The following is a 19,735-nucleotide window of genomic DNA, read 5'->3' as shown; positions in this document are numbered from 1 at the left end:
AGGAGCGGTCCGAGTAGGGTCAGGACAGTCACCTGACCCCACGCCCCAAACACTCTGCCCCCTGGCCGGCCCACCTTTCATCAGTGCCACCACAAAATCTCCCGGAAGCCCTCCCACCTTCAGGCACCCCTCACCGTGGCTGCCCACGTGGGTGGAGGAGAAGCCGCTGAGGGTATTGCGCCCTGACGCGTCTGCGTAGCGGGGCATGGAGCTGACCACGGCCTGCAGGTACTTCTCCTGTTCTAAGCTGCCCGAGTCCGCCTGGGACTGGCCTGTGGGGGGAGGAGGAGGAGGAAGAGGAGCTGGAGCCGGGCGGGGCGGGGTGGAGGGCCCAGCCGCACACAGGCACGCACGCACACGCATGCATGCACGCACGCACAGCGGGGGAGTGGATACCTGGAGAGGGCGCGTTCTGGGCCTTGAACAGGCCAACGACACCCTTGCCGTGCAGGCCCCCGGAGCGCAGCAGCACGGCCTTGGAGCGCCCGCTGCGCCAGCACACCACGGGGAACCGGTTCTGGCGGTAGCAGCGGGAGACTCGCTGCAGGGCGTTGTCCTGGACGCTCTGGGGGACGATCAGCAGCCCCGGGTAGCTGCGAGGAGTCAGACTTGTGAGGGTGGCAGGCCAGCCCTGGATGCTCCACCAGGGGCCCCCAGTCCCACGGCCTCCTAGGGGCCACCCCTGCCCGCGCCCTCTGCCTTCCGCCTCCACGTGCCTCTTCTGGACAGGAGCCACGGCGTGGCTGCACAGCGCGTGCTCACCTGCGGCAGATGGCGTACATGCGGTTGACCGGGGAGATCCGGAAGGGCTCGGACTTGGCTCGGCTCAGGCTACTGCTCAGCGTGCCCAGCCCCAGACGCTGGTAGTCCCGGCAGCACGCCCGCTCCACCAGGCTGCTCATGGTCATGCGATCCGAGGGCTTCAGGGCCGAGGAAGGGGTCAGCGTGCTGGGCTCCAGCTCCTCCGACACTGGGACAGGCCAGGCACACGGGGGAAGTCACCCACAGACCGCCCAGGCCCCAGCCCTCCGCGTGTGGGGGGAGGGGGTCTTCGCCCAGACCACCTGGGGCTTCCCGTGCTGCCACCTGAGATCTCGTCCTCCTGGTCGTCAGGAGGCGGCTGGCCCCGCTGCTCCCAGCTCGGGGGGTTGTACTTCTTCCGAGTGACGTACTGCCGTCCGATGGTCCTCTTGGCATTCTTCACAAGGTTCCGGGACAGGGTTCTGGGGGCGGGCGGGCACAGGGGTCAGCAGAGGTTAACGGAAGGGACAAGGGGACACGCCCACGGTGCTTCTGGGAGGGGCGGGTGCCCCGGCCTTGGGGCCCAGCTCCACACCTGAGGGAAGGGCCCTTGTCCTTGGTGGCGCGGGGCGGCCGGCCCGGCGTGTGGGCAGAGCCCAGGGTGAAGGCAAAGGTGCCCCTGATGTCTGGCGGGTACCGCAGCTTGTGCAGCTGCTTGCGGAAGAGCTCAGCACTGTCGGACCCCACCTCCTCGTCGAAGGCCATCTTTAGCAGCTGCAACAGACAAAGGCCCTCAGAGGTCCGGGCGGCCTCCCCGGGAAGCCGTGCACGCCCGGAAGCCTGGCAGGGGCATCCTCCTGAGGGAGAGCAGGACGTGCCTGAGGGACAGCAGGACGCGCAGGGGCCGCTTATTGTGGTGTCTGCGGCCGCGAGGCTGAGGAACCTGGTCCTTCGCCACGCGTGATGGTCATTTGCTTAGGTTTCAGTGGTGCGGGGCACACAGCGCACGTGCCAGACGCAGACTCGAGGGTCAGGGCCCCGCAAAACAAAAAGAAGAGCCCCAAAGGCCAGCACGTCACACAGGCAGACGGCCCTGAGCCAAAGCACAGCAACTTGCGCATAGACACAGAAACCACAAACGCCGCAGGAGACATCCAGCTCAACGGCAGCTCCTAAGGACGAGCCTGAGGGCTTAGCTGCCTGCCACACAGCGAGAGCCACGAGCCGGGGGCCCTGCCCCTCCCCAGTACCCCCGCACCTGGAATGTGCAGGAACGCAGCTGCAGCCCGTCCTGCAGGAGCTGGTCCACAGGGGTCTGCACGCTGATGCGCTTCTCCTTGGTCAGCGCGGCCACCGGGAAGGAGCGGACCACCACCTGTTCCCCGACTTATCACAGGCCGGGCAGTCAGGGGGAGGGGATCACAGAGTCTTGGGGTACCAGAACCATGGGGGGGTCCTGGGCAGGTGGGAGAGGGGCAATGACCTATCTTGCGCAGGGACCCTGCACCCCTGAGAACGGGAAAGAGAGAGGCAGGAGAAGTCCTGTTCACTCACCCCCGGGCCCCGGGTGGGGAAGGGAGCGAGGGAAGGGAGGCCGGGGACAGACAAAGCGTCCAAAGGCTCACCCAGGGGGTCGGTGGGCATCCCCGTGAAGATGACCCGGTACGTGGTGAGGAAGACGGCACCCTCGGCCGGGAGCAGAGCGGGGCCTCCCCCGCTGCCCCCCGCACCCTCCTCACGCCCATCTGGCAGCAGGTAGACACGCAGGCCGTCCAGCACACACTCCTCGCCGGGCAGCAGGCGTGGCCGCAGCAGTTTGGGCTGCTCAGGGACAAGGGTGGCGCCTCAGGACACGGCCCAGGCCCCGGTGCCGCAGCCCTGCCCGGCCCCCACTCACCTTCTGGATGGGGGGCAGCCTCTTGCTCTCGCGGTGCACGGCCTCCAGGGTCTCAATGTGCATCTGGACGATGTCTGGGAGAGAGCGGTTTTCACGCCCTGGGCCCCCACGTCTGCTCGGCTGAGGGGAGTGTTCCCACACCCAGACCCCCCATACCTGGCACCATGACATGCAGCCCCTTGAGGTGGTCGCTGGTGACCCCACTCTCTGTGCAGACCTTGTCCACAAAGCGGTTGATGAAGCGGACCACGGCCCCGGCCACGTCGCAGGTCTCCGCGTCCTCAAAGCCGCTTTCTGTGTCGTAGCTCTCCGCCACGCTGCCCGCCATGCTAGGCCAGGGAGGGGGCGAGGTGGGCACAGGCCCACCCCACCGAGCCCCACCCTCCCCCCCCCCCCCCCCCCCCCCCCCGCAAGGCCCGCGGAGCCCCGGCCGCACCTGTTGGTGACCAGGCTGTTGCTGGCACTCTCCAGGTCGCCCAGCCCCGCGCGCTCCCGCAGCAGGCGGCTCTTGCTGCTGTCCAGGGGCAGCAGCAGGTAGCTCATGCGGTTGGCGTAGTGGATGGCCTGGCTGAACACCGTGCTCTCCTCCTTCTGCACCAGCTCCTGCTGCTTCTCGCGGCTCAGGGTCGGCCACAGGCGCCGCTGCTCAGATGCCACGTCCAGGGCAGAGCGCTCGTCCTCCCGTGCAGACAGCTCCCCACCCTGCCGCGGCACCCGCAGGTGAGCCAGGACCAGGCCGGGCTGGCCCTCACGCCCCAGGCCCAGGGGTCCCCGCGCACCTGCAGGTGGTCTCGGTCCTCGGCGGGCTCCAGGTAGAGGGCCCGGATGTGGGTCTGCACGTCCCCGTAGAACATGGCCTCCCAGAACTGCGGTGTGCTCCACACCACGTGCTCCTGCACGCAGCTGTATGCGAACTGGGTCACTCCCGGGCTCAGCTTCTGCAGGGGCCGGGCGGGGGACATCAGGCACAGCAGGAGGGGCAGCGGAAGGACCCCCCGGGGCTGCCCCGGCACTCACCCGGCAGAAGGCCGTGACCAGGGGCAGCAGGGCGGCCGCGATGCCGTGCTCGTCCAGGGAGGTACAGTCCTGCAAGAGCCGTGAGCCCGCTGGAACCACCCCCCAACACCTACTGTGCCCCGACTGGCACTTCCGCCCGAGCAGCAACTCCTACCACTGTCCCCGGTCCGTCTGCACCGGCTCCCCAGAGGCTGCCCAGGGGCTCGGGGCAGGAGACCCCCTCCAATAACAGTTCTCTCCCCCAGCCACCATCCCCACCGCAGACCAGGATCTCCCCAGCTGTCAACGTTGCCAAGAGAGGTATCCTTACAGGTAGAATGGGGAGCCCTGCCTGGCCTGACCCTTACGGCCATATGGCCAGCAGGGGGGAGGCCCGGCCTCACCTGCAGGCAGCAGTTCATCATTCGGACAACGAAGTCAAACTGCTGGTGGTCCAGGACCGCCCGGTTCTGTTGCACGTGCAGGTGCAGCTCCTGGGTGAGGCAGCGGCGGGCCGCGCGCCCTTTCAGAGCCCTCAGCACTGCTGGAAGTAGCTGGGGACACGGGAGCATGGGGGTTGGGGGCACGAGCCGATGAGGGCACACGTCCAACTGTGCCCTGGAGGAAGGGGGGGGAGGCACAGGGCACAGAGTCCGGGAGGGGAGGGCAGTGGGCACCTGGAGGGCCAGAGCCCAGGCTCTAAGCACAGAGGAGCTCTGGAAGCTGTCCAGGTCAGGTGTGTCCAGACTCCGGGAGTTCCCTGCCCAGTAGAGACTAACACGTCAAGCAGACCCAGCCCTCCACACACACAAAAGCCCATGAGGATGGAGACACCACGTGTTCACAAGCCAGTGTACAGATGTGCCAAGGAGGCCCCTTGGCCCTGAGCTCCAGCACGCACCGGCTGCCACATCTGTGGCCCCTCTGTCGGCCAGGCCTCAGTGTCCAAATAGCACAAGCCTAATGCAGAGCTGGTGGCCGGCTCAGCACGAGGCAGGCCACAAAGGGTCACATTCTTGTTCTCTATTTTTTTTTTAAGTTTATTTTTGAGAGAGAGGGAGAAAGAGAGAGAGGGAGATAGAGAGGGGAAGAGGGAGAGAGAGGGAGAGGGGGAGAGGGAGAGGGAAGGGGAGAGGGAGAGAGAGGGAGGGAGGGAGGGAGGGAGGGAGAGGGGGAGAGGCGGAGAGGGGGAGAGAGAGAGAGCACCCCAAGCAGGCTCCATGCTGTCAGCACAGAGACCAAGGCAGGACTCGATCCCATAAACCATGAGATCACGACCTGAGCTGAAATCGAGTTGGACGCTCAACCAACTGAGCCACCCCGGCACCCCTTATTATTTTTCTTCGTAGAACAGCTAGGGACCCTGTAGGCCCCTCACAGGAGGGGTGAACAAAAGACACATTCAAACTGGCTGTCATGAAACCCAAGGTGTTCACAAACACCACAGAGGGCAGTTTTTACCAATTAAAAAAAAAAAGCAAAACAAAAAACGCCTTGTGTGGGCCTGCACTCTTTTCACGAAGGATGAAGGAGCCCAGCAGCAGAAACCTCTCGCGTGTTCTGACGTCTAAGAGATGAAAGGTCCGTCTTGCGAGCCGCCTCGGCAGGCTCTGTCCAGCTGCACTAAGGAAGGAGCCTGAGACCCGGTGTCCCCCTGCCCCTCCTCCCCTTCTGCCCGCCCAGCCCCTGCCAGCTGCCAGCAGGTGGACTGACCCAGGCTCAGCGCTCTCCGCCGGGGCTCCGCGCCCCCAGCCGTCCTCACCTTCTTGGCCTCCAGCATCTTCCCCTCGAACACGTAGGAGATGCAGTTTCGAACCACCTCCAGCCGCCGTGCGCTGTTGCCGTGGAGCCCGCTGCTCCGCTCCAGTATGGCGGCTGGGGAGCAGAAGCTGCATTCACCTCTGCCCTCGTGCCCACCCTGGGCCACGCGAGGGGCCCCCTCCCCATTACGCACTCATGGGAGGCCCCGAGGGCACAGTGGTCCTCCTTTCAGCCTTCACGGCCGGGGGTGCGCCCTGCATCTTGGCCGTGGCCTGGTCCACGATCCACTGCACCACGCCTTCATCCAGCCGGGGGAAGGGGCGGGGTGCCCGCCGCAGGTGGCTGGCCTCCCCCGGCTTCTGTACCTTGTGCATAGCCACGGCGGGATATGGGTTTTCCTGGGGGGGGACACAGGCAGGTGTGGGCAGGCGGCCTGACGCCAGGAGGTGCGATGACCTAGCTAGGCTGGTCCACCACCCCACCCGCCCCGTGCCACCCGCCGTACATTCTTGTAAAGCTGCTCCGCCAGTTCTTTGACGTGACGCAGGACGCGCTGGGGGTGGTTCTCATCCGCCCGCATCCGTGCCACCTCATGAGCCACCAGCTGGGGGAGGAGGCAGGGTCAGGAAGGCCGGGCAAGGCAGGGAGCTGGTGGTGGGAGCTCCTCCCACAGGGGCAGGGGCACACCTCATCAAACAGGTCCGTAGGACGGTAAGGGACCCCACGCTCCGACACGAAGCCTGCAAAGGCCATGCCCTCCAGCACCTTCATCAGGAAGTCATCCTCCACCAGCCCTCGCTGGCCCAGGAAGGCTGCCTAGGGGCACACCAGGGGGTCAGTCCCTCAGCACTGACTTCCTGCCTGCCTCCGCCCCTCCCCCTCCCGTGGCCCACCTTATGAAAGCGGATGACGGGCTCCGGGTGGATGCGGACCATGTGCAGACACCAACGATAGCCCTGCAGGAGCTGAGCAAAGAGCCGTAGAAAGACGGCACGCAGTTCCTTGTCCTGGGGCGCAGGTGAGTGCGGGTGAGCTCTAGGCCGCAGGCCCACCCCAGCCCCAGCATGCGGCAGCCCTCCACCCACCCCAGGTTCCACCTCTGCGCACCAAACACGCCCATCCACGCCGTGCCCAGGCCTCCCAGGCACCTCTGCCCCCTCCTGCCCCTCCACCCTTCCTTCACACAAAGCCACGGCGACTCCTCTAAGACCCAGTGTCGACAGCCACTCCCGCACAGGCCCCTCGAGGACTCACACACACACAGCCCCCGCCAGCGGCCCCCTGCCACCGGCCCAGAAGGGGTGGCTGCACAGGGTGCTTGGTTGGCCCTGCCCGCTGGCCATCGGTGGCAGCAGACCTGAGGAGAGGCTGCAGGCTTAGCGTGGGCCCCCCCGCACTGGAGCCGCAGTGACCCCCACCTGCATCTTCAGGGAAGAAGCGTTGGCTGAGGGCGGTGGGAAGGCGAGGTCTGCCAGCTCCAGCTCCGGGTCCAGGACCTGCAGCAGCAGACGGGAGCGGGGTCCGCTGCACACCAGCCCCAGGCTCTGCGGTCCCCTTACTGCCAAGCGACCCCACCTCAGCTTCCCCGAAGCCACCGGTCCCGCCTCACCATGCTCAGCACACTGTGTGTCTGGCTCTGCAGGGGCTCCGGCAGGGGTGGAATGTGCACACACTCGGGGACAGTCACCGTCCCTCCATCGAGATCAGCGACGATCACATCCAGCTGGGGACCAAAGGGAGCAAGCGAGCGGTCAGGGGCCCGTAGCCAGTCAGCAGGGCCGGGAACGGAGAGGCAGGCACAAGCCACAGGCCTCACCAGCTCTTGGGTCTCTGCCTGGAAGGCCGCGTTGACCCCGATGATGAAGGGGGTGGGTGTGCTGAGCACCTCCAAGAGCTGTGCCGGCAGGATGGGCACGTAGGTGAAGCTGCAACAGACCAGGGCTCAGCCCAGGGGGCCCAGGGGGTGGGGCCGGGGAGGGGGCGAGGCGGCAGCGGAGGCACCTGTATCTGAGGGGGAACAGCAGCGCCAGGAGCCCCCGGCAGGCGTCCGAGAGGCGCTGGTAGCTCCGGGACAGGAAGAGCACCTTGTGCTCGGTGAGTGCGGCGCAGAACAAAGACAGCACGTTGGTGATGCCTGGAGAGAAAACACAGGCGTGGAGGGCCGGCGCTGTAAGAACCCCACCTCTGACTGCCAGCCCCCAGGGAGAGGACAGGGAGGGCTGTGCAGGCTGGGGACGCCCGGGCTCACCCAGCTGGCGGAAGAGCAGGGCCACGCTGCAGCGGCTGATGGGCAGCGAGTCGGCGAGCGGGGTCTGGATAACCTGCCGGTCACCAGCCCCCAAAGAGATGGTTCTCTGTGGAAAGAGAGGGGCCAGTACTCAGCTGCTCCGACCAGACCCGTGTCAGCCCGGAGCTCCATGGGCTGAGGTGAGACTGGCCAGGACAGGCGGCATAACATGAGGGAAAGGCCGCGCCTGGCCCGGCGGCCTGAGCAGTGCTGCAGAGAAAACTCAGGGCCTCTGACCTGGGGCAGGGTGGGGCCTGGGTGGGCGGAAGAAACAAAGAATCCATACCACTCCATCCTCAACAGAGTCCAGCTGCACAGGACAGACAGGCAGAGAAACACAGTTAGACGCACCCACACGTGGGGATACTGACCAGGGAGCAGAGAGATAAGCGGACATCCGGAGACAGGCACACCCAAGGAGCAAGAAGACACAGAAACTGACAGATGCCAGGTGGGGAGCCAGGCAAGACACGGGACACACAGGCGAGCTGGCAGGGCCGAGAAGGGACGACAGGTGACGGCAGCACCAAGACGCAGGACAGTGTCCATGCTGAGCCCAAGTGCCCAAGGACTCCAAGTGCCTACAGGCCGCATGCTCGTGGCCTGGGACACCTGAAGGGCCATTGCTCTGGGTGGACAGCAGCTGCCCCCAAGACCCACCTGCGAGCCCCCAGCCAGGGGGATGATGCATGTGAGCAGGTTACCGATCACGTTCTCCAGGCCCACGTTCAGGCCCTCCACGTGGATGGTGTAAATGAGACCCAGGCTGTTCTGCAAGGACCACAGATTGGAGAATGGCAGCACATCCGGCGGGGGCACCCCGTGTCCGGCCTCGAGCCCCGGGTGCTCGCCTCACCCTGAACACCTCCGCGTGGTCCAGTCGAGATACCAGCACCAGTGTCTTTGGTGCGAACAGCTGGCCAGGTGGGCCAGGCGTCACAGGGGAGAGTTGCACCGGGCCACCCTCGTCCGCCTCCTCCTCCCTCTCGGTGGTGTCCTCTGTGCACACCACTTCCTGTGGACAGAAGCCCCGTTTGCCCAGCTCTCAGGCAGGTCCCACGAGCCCGGGGGAGGCAGGGGGAGGACACAAGTGACTCAGACGGGACCAGCCCTCTGGGAACTCCGGCTCCCGTGGGGTTGAGGCCCCAGGACCTGCCACACACAGGGAGACACAGCCTTGGACAGAGGCAGAGGGTGGTGGCCACAGCCGGAACCCCTTGCGGCTGTACCCCAGAGCCCCCAAGATGACCTGTGTGGGCTCCGCTGGCTCCCAGAAGGTCAGGCAGGCGCAGTAGTGCCGCTCAGAGTTGATGTCGGTGAGGACAGCAACAAAGAAGGTTGGTGGGTTCCTCTCAGGACACAGCTGCCACCCACTGGGCTGGCAAAACTGCAGGGAAGGGTGGGTAGGGGTCACCAGTGAGCTCACCTCAGTGAGGGTCACCTCGCCCTTCCCCACAGAAGGAAGTCACGGCCCCTGGTCTCCCCGCGTGCACAGAGAACCTTGTGACGCAGGACGTGGTCTCTGCCATCACGAGGGAAGGACGACATGACACAACGTGGGCACCACGTACCCTGCCAGCCAAGCCCAGGACCTCCACCCTCCTCCCCCCGCAGCAGCTCAGATGTCCCCTTATGCGTGGCGGGGGCTGGGCCCTGCGCAGGCTCCTCACAGTCCCGGGGAAAACCAGTGCCGGCCTGCCCACCCCCATCTCAACACCCCCGACTCACCAGCTCGATGCCCTGGGGGAACGGGTTGTCTTCCCAGTCCTTCTCTGGGAAGCGCTGCAGGATCTGGCCCTGGCCTTCCCCACTCCCTGAGGACAGGAGCAGGCAGTCAGGGCACCCACCACCTCCTGCACGCCCACCAAGTCGGGGGCCTCGAGGGTCTCGGATGGACACATCCTACTACCCTGGCTTTCATCTGGCATCAGACCAGCCACCACTCCCAGACCTATCATTTCCCTAAAAATATCTTATGAGGGGAGGACCCCCAGGCGGCCACAGATGCCAGGGCTACCAGAGTGCACGGAGAGAACCCCCTGGCATGGGATGTGGAGTCCTGAAAGCCGTGGGCTGGGCCAGGCCAGGCACAGAAGCCCCTTCCCAACACGTCGATACCCCCAGCCGCCCACCAGCAGGTCAGCCCTCCATCGAGGGGAGAGCAGCTCTGGACGGTTCCACAGCCAACCACCAGCTTCGACACCTGGTCCCCAGGACTGCCCATCCCCCCCAACCTGCTAGGTAGTGAGCACCATGATGACAGTGGGCACCCACCTCACTGCCAGCTCTGGGCCCACTCAAGAGGCACAGGGGTCTCACACCTGTTGTCTGAGCTGGAGGAGAGGATACCCAGGCCTGAACTGCCACTCACACCACTGCCTCTGAGACGGACAGGCCCAGCACAGGACCCAGAGAGGGGTGGCAGGAAGGATGGAGACCAGGTCTCAGGACACCCACTAACGGAGGGCCCTCCTGAGTGCTGGGGATCTAGCAACTTGCAGGGGTCTATCCCCTGCCTGTGCAGCCCTGGGTGCCCTGGGCCAGGGAGGAGGTCTGGGGGCAGGAGGCCCAGGTCTGCTTCCCCCTCTCTATGCCCTGGGCACAACTCCCAGCTCAAGTCTACACTGGTGGGGTCAGAGGCCCCTACCTCTTGTTCACCCCTGGAGAACCAAACCAAGAGGCATGATGAGGGCCGTGTCAGGGGGCCACTCACCTCAGATCAGTGGAGGAGGGACACAGGCCTCTGTTCTACCTCCAACTCCCACCCAGCGCAGCAGCAGGGTAAAGCAGGCTAAGACAGAAGCCTCCCTACCTTCATGTCCCACACGTGACATGCAGGTCCCCGCACAGACCGGCTTTAACACTACTGCCCACACTAGCAGAAGAGCGGGAGCAAACAGGGAAGGAGAGGGCACTCGCACGAAGCTTCTCTGAGGGCCTGCCCCCAGGCCCTGAAAGCCAAGGCGCACACCTCCGAGGGCCTGATGGATGCAGCCCCCCCTCTCCCACCGCCCCAGACCAGCCAGCCCAGTCCACCCTGAATGTGCACAGGAGCTACAGGCAGAGCCAGGGGCCTGGGCACCAGCCTGGACCCCTGGGCAGTGATGAGCAGACCCCAGGACCTTGACAGCAGAGGAGCTGGGCTACGATCTCTGGAGACCACCCACCCTCCAGATCACAGAGGCAATGCCAAGGAGGTCGGCAGCAGGCTGGTTGTTGGGCTGGAGGTGGCGGTGGGGCGATGGAGGGCCGTGACTCTGACTCACAAAACCTCAGTTTCCTGCTCCCCTCCCCCTCCTGACACTCTGAAGAGAAGCGGCAGACACCAGGAGGCAGGGAAGAGGGACAGGTGTGTCTGCTGGGCCATACCTACCCACACAAAAGCACACATACACACACGTGGCCCACTGAGACAAAGCCCCTTGGGGTCCCTCCAGGCCCACTCCCAAGGGCCACCCTCAACAGGTCCACGACAGCTCACTGCTTCTCTCCCCACCCACTCCCCCAAGGGCTCACTTGTGCGCAGCCCCAAATCACCATCTGGGCCCAGGCCTGGCTGGCACCCAGGGCTCACCCAGTTCTTGCCACGAGGCAGTGGGCGGAGGAAGGAAGAGGGGGTGTGTGCAGATGGGGACAGCAGCCTCTGCCCCACAGCCTCCATCCCAAGGCCAGGCAGCCTTTGGAGGGCTGCTGTCAGCAGCCTCGCCCCCCAGGGAAGCAGGCAATGGGACGGGCCAGTGGGGGGGGGGGGGGGGGGGGGGGGGGGGGTGGTGTGAAACATCAACTCCCACTTGCAGGGCTCCGCCCTCTGAAGAACCAACCGGAGGCTTTCCTTGAGCTGTCCCAACTGCCTATGCCAGCAAGCATCCCCCCACCCCCAGCTCCTTCTTTGCACCATCATGGCCCTAAACTTGCCCTTCAGGTCTCAGCCCAAAGAGTGCCCCCTCCTCCAGGAAGCTCTCTGCACCCTGCCTGAGCCTGGGGCCTAAGAGTCGGACCCCCAGGACCTCCCTCCCTCCACTACACCGCCCCGTGATTCCTGATGCACCTGCTGGCTGGGCCAGATGGGAGCTCCATAAGCAAGAAACTGCGTCCCTGTGTCCGTGGCCACACCTGTACCTGGCACAGACCGCAGCCTAATTAGGGCTTGCTGAATACATACAGCCAGCTACACGACCATCCCCCACACCCAGGCCCACTCACACCCCATAAGCAAACAGGTTCCTGGGTCAGAAGGACAGGGCAGCTTTCGGAGCCCCAGGGGCTCCGGGACAGGCAAGCCCTTCCTGGAAGGGCACATCGTGGCGAGGCCCTGACCCCTGCTCTCTCCGCAACCTTCCCTGCAACCCAGCCCACACCTCAGCTTTGTGCTATCAGGGGCCAGGCCCCAACTCGGCTGCTGGCGTGCACAGGAGGCGGGGGGGGGGCGGTTTACTTTGCCATGCCTCTCAGTGTCCCCCACCCACTGGAGCCCTTGTGGCCAGTGGCTGAGTTCCCTGCCCCACCAAGCTTCCTGCACCTCGGGATAGCTGGGAGGGCATCCCCTCAGGCCTCGGGGATAGAACTAATCCAACAAGCACCATCATGTGTCCCGGGGCGGGACTCTTCGGGGAGCCTTAAGAGGAAGGGCACCAAAGTCCCCTGAGACACAGATGGAGACAAGCACTTCCTCTTGCAACCATGTCCCCGCAGCCAGCCGTGTGGGGGCTGCAGGCCTGAACACAGGGCAAGAGAACACAGAGCACGCGTTCTGTCATCCGCTGGCAGTGGCCGTCACCAGTGCCAGGCTCCGACGCCTGGAGGCCCGGCCCAGGCCAGCATGCACTGTGAGCAGAGGCAAGGGAGGATGGCAGCCTCCTCTGCTGCCCCGCCCGTCCCTCCACACACCGCAGCACATGCGGGTGGGTGGGACTGGCTCAGCTATAGGAAGAGGGTGAAGGAAGGACGGGACCTTCCTGCTGCTCCACCCACCCAACCCCAACACACAGGCCATCCCACCCGCCACAGCAACAGGATGTGCGAGGGGCTGAGGCTCTCCAGAGGTCCTCCCCAACCTCCCCCCAGGCAGACCAGACTGGCTCCCGGGGTGGGGGCTGGAAATCAGCTGAGGCCATTCCAAACAGCCCCAACCTGCTCCAGAGGGCAGGAGCATGGGTGGAGAGAGTAGACGGGGCCCAGGAATGTGGCCCGCTCAGCACAGCCAGGACTGAAAGAGGCCAGACCATGGGACAGAAGGTCTTCTTCTCAAATGCTGGGATGGGGGCAGGGAGAGGGCCACGAGCAGGGGTCCAGCCCCTCCTCCCTGGTAGACCAGCTGCCTGGTCAGATCAAGAGTGTCTTCTGCTCCCGAAGACACACCCTGGCGCTAGCCACGCTGTGTGAGATCAGCTGACTGCTCTCAGGGACCTCTGAGGCCAGAAGCTGGGCACGGACCATCTGTCTGGCCCCCACAGTGTCCCCAGGGTGCAGGTGCTAAACCCATGTCCTCAGTGAAGGAGCTCCGACTCACCAAGGGAGGGGTCTGCACTCTGAAAGGAGGGGTTCCGTCCAGCCCCCTCCCCATCCTCCTGCTTACAGAGATCCACCAGGTGGCAACCATAAAAGCAGATGCTCCCTCAGGCGGGACCCCTGCATCCAGGCCCTGCATCCACCAACTCCAAATGGGATGTCTAGATCCAGGCCAAGGACAAGACATCCACCACTGCTATCCTCGCCACTGAACCCAGGAGACCCTGCGTCCCTGCCCTGATGTCCTGGGCCTGCCAGCACACAGGTTCCTATACCTCCAGCAGAAGTGCCCACTGTGCCGATGCCTATGGGTGCGCACACACCTGCTGCTCATCATTAATAAGGCATCCATCATTTCCTGGAACTTCACACTTGTGTCCACCACCTCATGCTCGTGGAAGCCTGGGAGGTCTATGTGACTCATTCCAACTCCAGATGAAAACACCGAGGTGCAGAGAGCTGGGAGACTGGCGTGAGGTCAAGGGCTACGAAGTGGCAAAGCAGGTACCACTGACTTCCCCCCCCCCCCCCCCCGCCTCCTCCCAGCAGTACTCCTACCACCTGACTCTGCCCTCAGGTCTACAGCCAGGGTCCCAGGCTGTGGGCTGATTTTTCCCAGCGATGCACCAGTCCTGCCAACAGAGGCCCTGAGGCTGGTTGGCCAGCCAGCAACTGACCAGCTCCCGCACGGAAGGCAGTGGTTTGGTAGCTCCATGGCCCCCACCCCTCCTGCAGTGGACAGCTTGGGAATCCCTCCTTCCTGACACTCAGGGTGAGCAGGAATTATGGGTTCCAGCCGTCTCCCCTGTCTTCATCAGAGACCACAGGTGCCAGGGGTGCCGAGTGTCACAGCCAGCTTGTCATGCCACCTCTCCCCTCCCTAATTCACCTGCCACCACCTGGCCTCTGTCCGCAGTATCTGCCTCCCCAGACCCTTCACACACCCCTCTCCGCACTGTCAGCTTCCAAGCCCACTCTGTTCATGTAGCTCCTGCCCTGGCACCCAGCCCAGGGCCCCTCACACTGGGGCAGCCCCTTGGCCAGCTTTGTTTCCCTGGATCCCATGCACCCCTGTGCTCCAGCTGGCATGGCCTCCTCACTGCCCCCCACGTGCACCTCGGAACAGACAGTTCTCTCCCTGTGGGCCTGTACAACACTGACAGCGAGTCTGACGCGTGCAGACTGGGAGATGAAGACAACTGGCTCTTGCCTGCAAAAACTCCCTCTCTGAAGGAAGACACGCTCACGACTGAGGGTGTCAGGGGACGGATCCTTGGACAGACAGGAGCAGAGAAGAGGAGCGAAGACTGAAAGAGCACTGAGGAAGGTCTGGAGTGTGCGGGGTCCAGCAGGTAGTCTCAGCAAGAAGCAGAGAAAAGTCTGGGTCCTGGGTGATGACACTGGCAACTGGGCTGATGAGAAGCAGCACAGATTGGGGGGCTCAACCCCACCTTCAGTCTCAAGGGTAAGCCCCACTGACTACACAAGCCTCCCCTGATGACATGCACCGTCCCCTCGTTGGGATTTGAGCCCACAGCTTCATTCTGGGTTAGCCTCTGTGGGGGCTCAGACCAGGCGATCAGCCTCTCGCCTGACTCCCCTTTTGAATGAAGGGAAGAGCAAGGAAACCTTGGTGGGCTGCTCGGAGGAAGAAATGAGATCACGCACACACAAAGGGCTGTGCAGGGCCTGGCACACAGAGCGCACTCCCCAAGCCACTGTCTCCATGGCTGTTGCTGATGTCATTGTCAGGCTCCGTTTTCTCCTACCCCCTTGGGCTGAAGGGCTCTCAGACACAGGCAGTGACCCGAGGCATGGACCTCCTGGACATCGGCACCAGTCACCACAACGATCCCCCACCCAGGGCTTGGCTTGCAGACATGAGGACCGCAGGCCTTCTGCCAGGAATGCTCTTCACTCTCTCCTCCTCACATCGCCTCCTGAAGTTCTCCCAGTTACGGCTCAAACACCACCTCTCCATGAAGTACTCCTTAAATCCCAGCCCTCTTCTGCATCCCACCAAGCCTCCCTGACCTGAGACATCCCACACGGGCGGGGCGGAGGCTTCAGACCAGAGGCACTGGGGGTCAGAGAAGGGGCTCGCAAGCGAAGGATCCGTGCTCCTGGAGGCAGAGCCACCCGGCGGTCGGCCAAGGCAGAGAGGGCCCATCCCACCCAACTGGGAGAGGGGAGGCCGAGCCGAGGGCCCTCCCACCTCCCCGGCCCACGCCAAAGCTCTGCCTGACCCGGTTCTGCCCTGAGTGCGGTGGGCAGGTTCGGCTCGCCATGTCGCACTGCCCTGCTCTCCTCAGGGCGGCCGCTCCTCCCTGACCCCGGTCCCCAGCCTGGCAGGTGCCCCAGACGACCCTCGCGCTGGCGCGACGGCCGCGGCCCGCCCGCCTCGCATGTCCCCGCGACTGCCCCGGCGCACCTGTCCCGCCGCCCCGGCTGACCCTTCTCGGTCCCCAGGCTCCGGCCCTCCGCCGTCAGCCATCGGCCGCGGGCCCGGCACTCACCGCGCGGGTGCGGCCCGAACGCCACCAGCACGAAGTAGTCCGCGAGCCGCGCCATGGCGAGGGGCGCGGGCGGGCTCCGCGGCTCGGGGACGCGAGGGTGGCGCGCTCATGGCCCGGCCCCGGCCCTGGCCCGCACTCCCCGGACACCCTGGGCCCGCTCCGCGGCGGCGGCCAGGGCTCCCGCCGCCATCTTCCCAGCCAGCCGGCCCGCCCGGCCGCGCCGTGCGCCTGCGCGGCCTCGCCCCGCCCCCCAGTCATGGGCGGGGCTCGTAACTACGAACTCCCATTGGCCCAGTCGGCGCGGGCTCGGTTCCCGGGGGCGGGACCCCGCCCAGCACCGCCCACACGGGGCCTGGGCACCGCCCCCCGGGTGCTGACAGCGACGGCGGCTCGCGCGGGTCAACGGCAGATGCGGCCCCGGTCGCAGCTGGTCCGGGAGCTCACGGCTCCTACGCCGGGGCGGAGAGGGGCCGGGTTTCGCTCCAGCGAGCTCCCGAGGCTTCCGCTGCACCCCGGGGCTGTCAGTTTGGAGGAAGGCAGAAGGGCCCAACCCTGCCCTCCGGCCTCCCTGGTCCCTTCAGGGGCTGCTAGCCTGGCGACTGCCGGGGGAGAGCTCAGGGCTTGCACTTGGCGTTCGCGGCCCTTGGATGGCTCGGGCCCCACCTGGAAGCCCCACCTAGCTGGGATGAGACACTGAACACAAGTCCTTTAAAAAGTTGCGCTGGCCGTCCCGCTGTGAAGAGCCACGTCCTAAGCCGTGAGCGCTGGAGGCCGCCCTGGTGCCTGGGAGAAGACTGCACCCAGCAGAGTCCCCGACAGTGCCCACCACCCACAAGGACCAGGGCTGTGCAGGGCCCTCCCGCGGTGCCACAGGGATGGGCAAGGGGGACACGGGGTCTACGGCCGGACAGGCGAGGAGAGGAGCTGCAGAGGTGGAGAGAGTGAGCTGGCAGGACTGGGCTTGTTTTCAGATGCTTGGCTGCGCCAGAACCTATGAAGGAACGAACGAACTGCTGGCATCCGTATTCCACTCCCTTGCAGGAGCCGGCTGGAGAATGAATGAAATTCAACCCAGCGACAAGAACTGAGAGACCCTACCAGGGGTACCCTGTCCCCGGCGCCCCTCCTGGGGCACAGGCCCAGTCACACCCTCCTCTGCTCCTGTCTGGTACTGGGTACATAGGCTGAGAAGTCCTTCTTTTGGTCCCGGCTGGTTTCCATCACGTATACCCAAAAAGACCCTCGTTACCGCAGGACCACACCGTTGAGCTCTGCGTAGGGTGGACAGGCAGGGTCCCTGGCAAGTCCTCTGGCCCCTAAGCCCAGGGCTGGCTGTCCCTCAGACGCTGTGGAGACCCTTCGCCCCACCCTCATGCCCTAAGGAGCCCACTCCTTGCAGCCCTCTCAGAGACGCCTCAGGGTCAAGCGTAGGTTTAGGGTCCTTCTAGACCATGACACCCCCACCACTGAGCTTCTCACCATTGGGTCTCCTGACCACTGCATTGTCCGGGTCGCCGTCAGAGGTGCTTGCTTCTGCCTGCTTCCCCCTCCTCCGGAGAATTGTGCTCGCTCTCTCGCCTCCTGTCTCCACAGCAGAGTCAACCTCCTTATAGGGAGTGACTCTCTCTGGCTTCCTCCTTTCCTCCTCTTACCCCCACCCAATGTGACTCCCATTGCCTGTCATCTTGCCCATGTCCTCATCAGCCCACTGTCCCCGCCTGGCAAACCTCAGCCACTCACAGTCCTGCACCGCCATATAGTGCAGAGTGGCCGTGATGACCCCATGGTCCAACTGCAGATGGACATTCTCCCCTTGCCCAGCCTGCTGATGTCTGGTCAGTCTCTGATCCCACCTGCTGTGTCTCAGAGATGACCGCACCGGCCCTCCTTCACAGAGGAAACAAAGCCATCAGATGGAAGGCCTTGTGTTGCATTGCCCCCAAGTTGCCCCCCACCACTTGCTGTTCCCTATCAATGCCCCCTATTCTCAATCTTTTTCTCCCTACGGATCCTGGACATCAGGGTTAAACTCAATCTCCCCACCTTTTCTTCTTTTTAATTTTTTAAATGTTTTATTTATTTTTGAGAGAGAGACAGAGTGCGGGCAGGGGAAGGGCATAGAGAGAGGGAGACACAGAATCTGCAGCAGGCTCCAGACCCTGAGCTGTCAGCACAGAACCCGAAGCAGGGCTCAAACTCATGAACCATGAGATCATGACCTGAGCCGAAGTCGGACACTCATCCGACCGAGCCACCGAGCTTGCACCCTAGCTTTTCTTGCCCCACACAGATTTCTTCATTAGAGAGTCCTTACAACATTCACCAGCACCACATGCCTCCTGTGGCCCAGTCTCTGCTCACCAGGGAAGCCCTTCGGTTTCTCCTTGGAGGGCACGTGGACAGTTACAGACAATAGTACCATGAGGTGTGCTATAGAGGGGTCTGTGGGATCGTGGAGGGGGCCTCTCATCCAGTCGGGAGGGACAGGGGCAAAATAAGCAGGTAGACTGAGACCTGAGGGCCAGAGGACACGCCATCCACCTGTGGGGTTTGGGGAGGTAGAACCCCAGGCCCAGGAACGCAGCGAGCCATGGCCTGTGAACTTCACTGAGGTCTCCCTCCACTTTCCCAGATTAAAAATCTTGTGGAGACAAAGAAGTTTGATTTAATTTTTCTTTATCGGAAGGGTGAGTGATGTGATCACCTTTGAGTTTTGGAAAGATGGCCCTGGAATCAGTGTGCCAGACAGATTGGGGGGAGGGGCTGGCAAGAGGAGAAGCCGCTGCAGAGCCGCCGCCCCGGGGGCCTCTGCCCACCCCTTCCCCGGCTGTTCCTCCAGAGCTGGCATGCGGCTTCTGTCCCCTCTCTTCACTCCCTGTGGACAGAGCTCACCATACCTCTCACCTCCCAGAGCCTTGCCATCTATGAAACCCCAGAACTGTGTTCCAGGTCTGCCCTCTCTTCAGCCCAGACCCATGAGGCCAGACGGCAGCCGGACACCTCTGCCAGGATGACCTCAGGGAGCCAACCCCTACCCTCTCTCTAGGGGCTCCTGCATCAGCAAACAGAACGGTTGACGCTCCTCACCTGCCCTCCAGTGACACTCCTTTCTCTCTGACCCGGCTGCTCTGCCCCACACACCCCTCCTGCTATGCAGCATTTTTCTAAGATAAATATGATGGCATCACTCTCCTCCCCCAGCTGGTAAAAATAAACAAATAGAAACCAGAATAACTGCTGATGCCTCCCTACCTTCCTCAGGACGTGAAACAAGCTCTTTCATATGGCATGTGTTCAACACTTGTTGATTTATTCATCCAGCAAATGTTTATTGAGCTCCCATGGTGTGCACAGCAGGGGGAACAGAGAGTGACCAGGTCATCCGTGATGACTTTACAGAGGGAGCTGGACTGGGGCAGCCAAGACAGAAGAGGAAATGTGACGGACACAGAGATGCTCAGATGATCAAAGAAACATCTGGGGTGGGGATGATGGGGTGATTATCCCTTCTCAGACTGACAAAGACACCAAGACCTGCTAACGTCAAATCCATTATCGGTTGACAGTGGACTGGCACAGGCTTCGTGGGGAGGAAGTCGGCAACGTCTGTCAGCACAAACACAGGTTCACCTGCAACCAGAATTTCCACTTCTAGGAAAGTATCCTTCACGGACACTTTTGTGAGCTCACAACAGAAGGGTTCTTACTCTTGGAAAGACTGGAAATGGCCTGATTGCTCATTAATAAAAATCAGTTAAGTAGTTACAGAGCACCTACGTATTGGAGTAGGGCCAACCGTAGGAGAGAATGGAGGTCTCGGGGTGCCTGGGTGGCTCAGTTGGTTAAGCGTCTGACTTCAGCTCAGGTCATGATCTCACAGTTTGTGAGTTCGAGCCCCGCGTCGGGTTCTGTGCTGACAGCTCGGGACCTGGAGCCTGCTTCAGTTTCTGTGTCTCCCCCTGCTCATGCTTTCTCAAAAATAAATAAAACATTAAAAAAAAAAAAAAAAGAATGGAGGTCTCTCTGTTT

The 19,735-nt window shown here is 63.5% G+C and overlaps 1 protein-coding gene and 1 long non-coding RNA gene across 5 annotated transcripts in view; one reads left to right on the top strand and one right to left on the bottom strand.

Annotated features, from left to right (window-relative positions):
* The window catches only part of SBF1 (SET binding factor 1), a 27,345-nt gene extending 11,446 nt beyond the window's left edge, over nt 1–15,899 (bottom strand). For 2 of the 4 annotated variants that reach the window (XM_040490461.1, XM_040490462.1), the window contains exons 1-28: nt 15,225–15,375; nt 9,411–9,496; nt 8,932–9,069; nt 8,539–8,697; nt 8,343–8,453; nt 7,644–7,749; nt 7,397–7,529; nt 7,212–7,320; nt 7,005–7,118; nt 6,814–6,891; nt 6,289–6,402; nt 6,083–6,211; nt 5,901–5,999; nt 5,589–5,793; nt 5,397–5,509; nt 4,039–4,188; nt 3,656–3,724; nt 3,418–3,576; nt 3,075–3,340; nt 2,795–2,967; nt 2,639–2,712; nt 2,367–2,562; nt 2,000–2,127; nt 1,337–1,515; nt 1,087–1,223; nt 763–970; nt 397–593; nt 135–272 (exon numbers count right to left, since the gene is read on the bottom strand). In XM_040490461.1, coding sequence (XP_040346395.1) covers nt 135–272; nt 397–593; nt 763–970; nt 1,087–1,223; nt 1,337–1,515; nt 2,000–2,127; nt 2,367–2,562; nt 2,639–2,712; nt 2,795–2,967; nt 3,075–3,340; nt 3,418–3,576; nt 3,656–3,724; nt 4,039–4,188; nt 5,397–5,509; nt 5,589–5,793; nt 5,901–5,999; nt 6,083–6,211; nt 6,289–6,402; nt 6,814–6,891; nt 7,005–7,118; nt 7,212–7,320; nt 7,397–7,529; nt 7,644–7,749; nt 8,343–8,453; nt 8,539–8,697; nt 8,932–9,069; nt 9,411–9,496; nt 15,225–15,360 — 3,904 coding nt within the window. In that variant the 5' untranslated portion in view covers nt 15,361–15,375. Of the gene's footprint in view, nt 1–134; nt 273–396; nt 594–762; nt 971–1,086; nt 1,224–1,336; nt 1,516–1,999; nt 2,128–2,366; nt 2,563–2,638; nt 2,713–2,794; nt 2,968–3,074; nt 3,341–3,417; nt 3,577–3,655; nt 3,725–4,038; nt 4,189–5,396; nt 5,510–5,588; nt 5,794–5,900; nt 6,000–6,082; nt 6,212–6,288; nt 6,403–6,813; nt 6,892–7,004; nt 7,119–7,211; nt 7,321–7,396; nt 7,530–7,643; nt 7,750–8,342; nt 8,454–8,538; nt 8,698–8,931; nt 9,070–9,410; nt 9,497–15,224; nt 15,376–15,706 lie in introns of those variants that run through there. The other 2 variants (XM_040490463.1, XM_040490464.1) reach the window with 2 other exon arrangements.
* A 228-nt stretch (nt 15,900–16,127) lies between these two features.
* LOC121040111 (uncharacterized) lies at nt 16,128–19,467 on the top strand. The gene is made up of 2 exons (XR_005795118.1): nt 16,128–16,881; nt 18,753–19,467. It is a non-coding gene; the product is annotated as an uncharacterized LOC121040111 (long non-coding RNA).
* The last annotated feature ends 268 nt before the right edge of the window (nt 19,468–19,735 follow it).

This window comes from Herpailurus yagouaroundi, unplaced genomic scaffold, assembly GCF_014898765.1.
Source record: "Herpailurus yagouaroundi ecotype Mexico unplaced genomic scaffold, PumYag 182, whole genome shotgun sequence".
Taxonomy (NCBI): domain Eukaryota; kingdom Metazoa; phylum Chordata; class Mammalia; order Carnivora; family Felidae; genus Herpailurus; species Herpailurus yagouaroundi.
The sequence above is the reverse complement of the archived record's forward strand: the minus strand, read 5'-3'. Positions and strand labels throughout refer to the sequence as shown.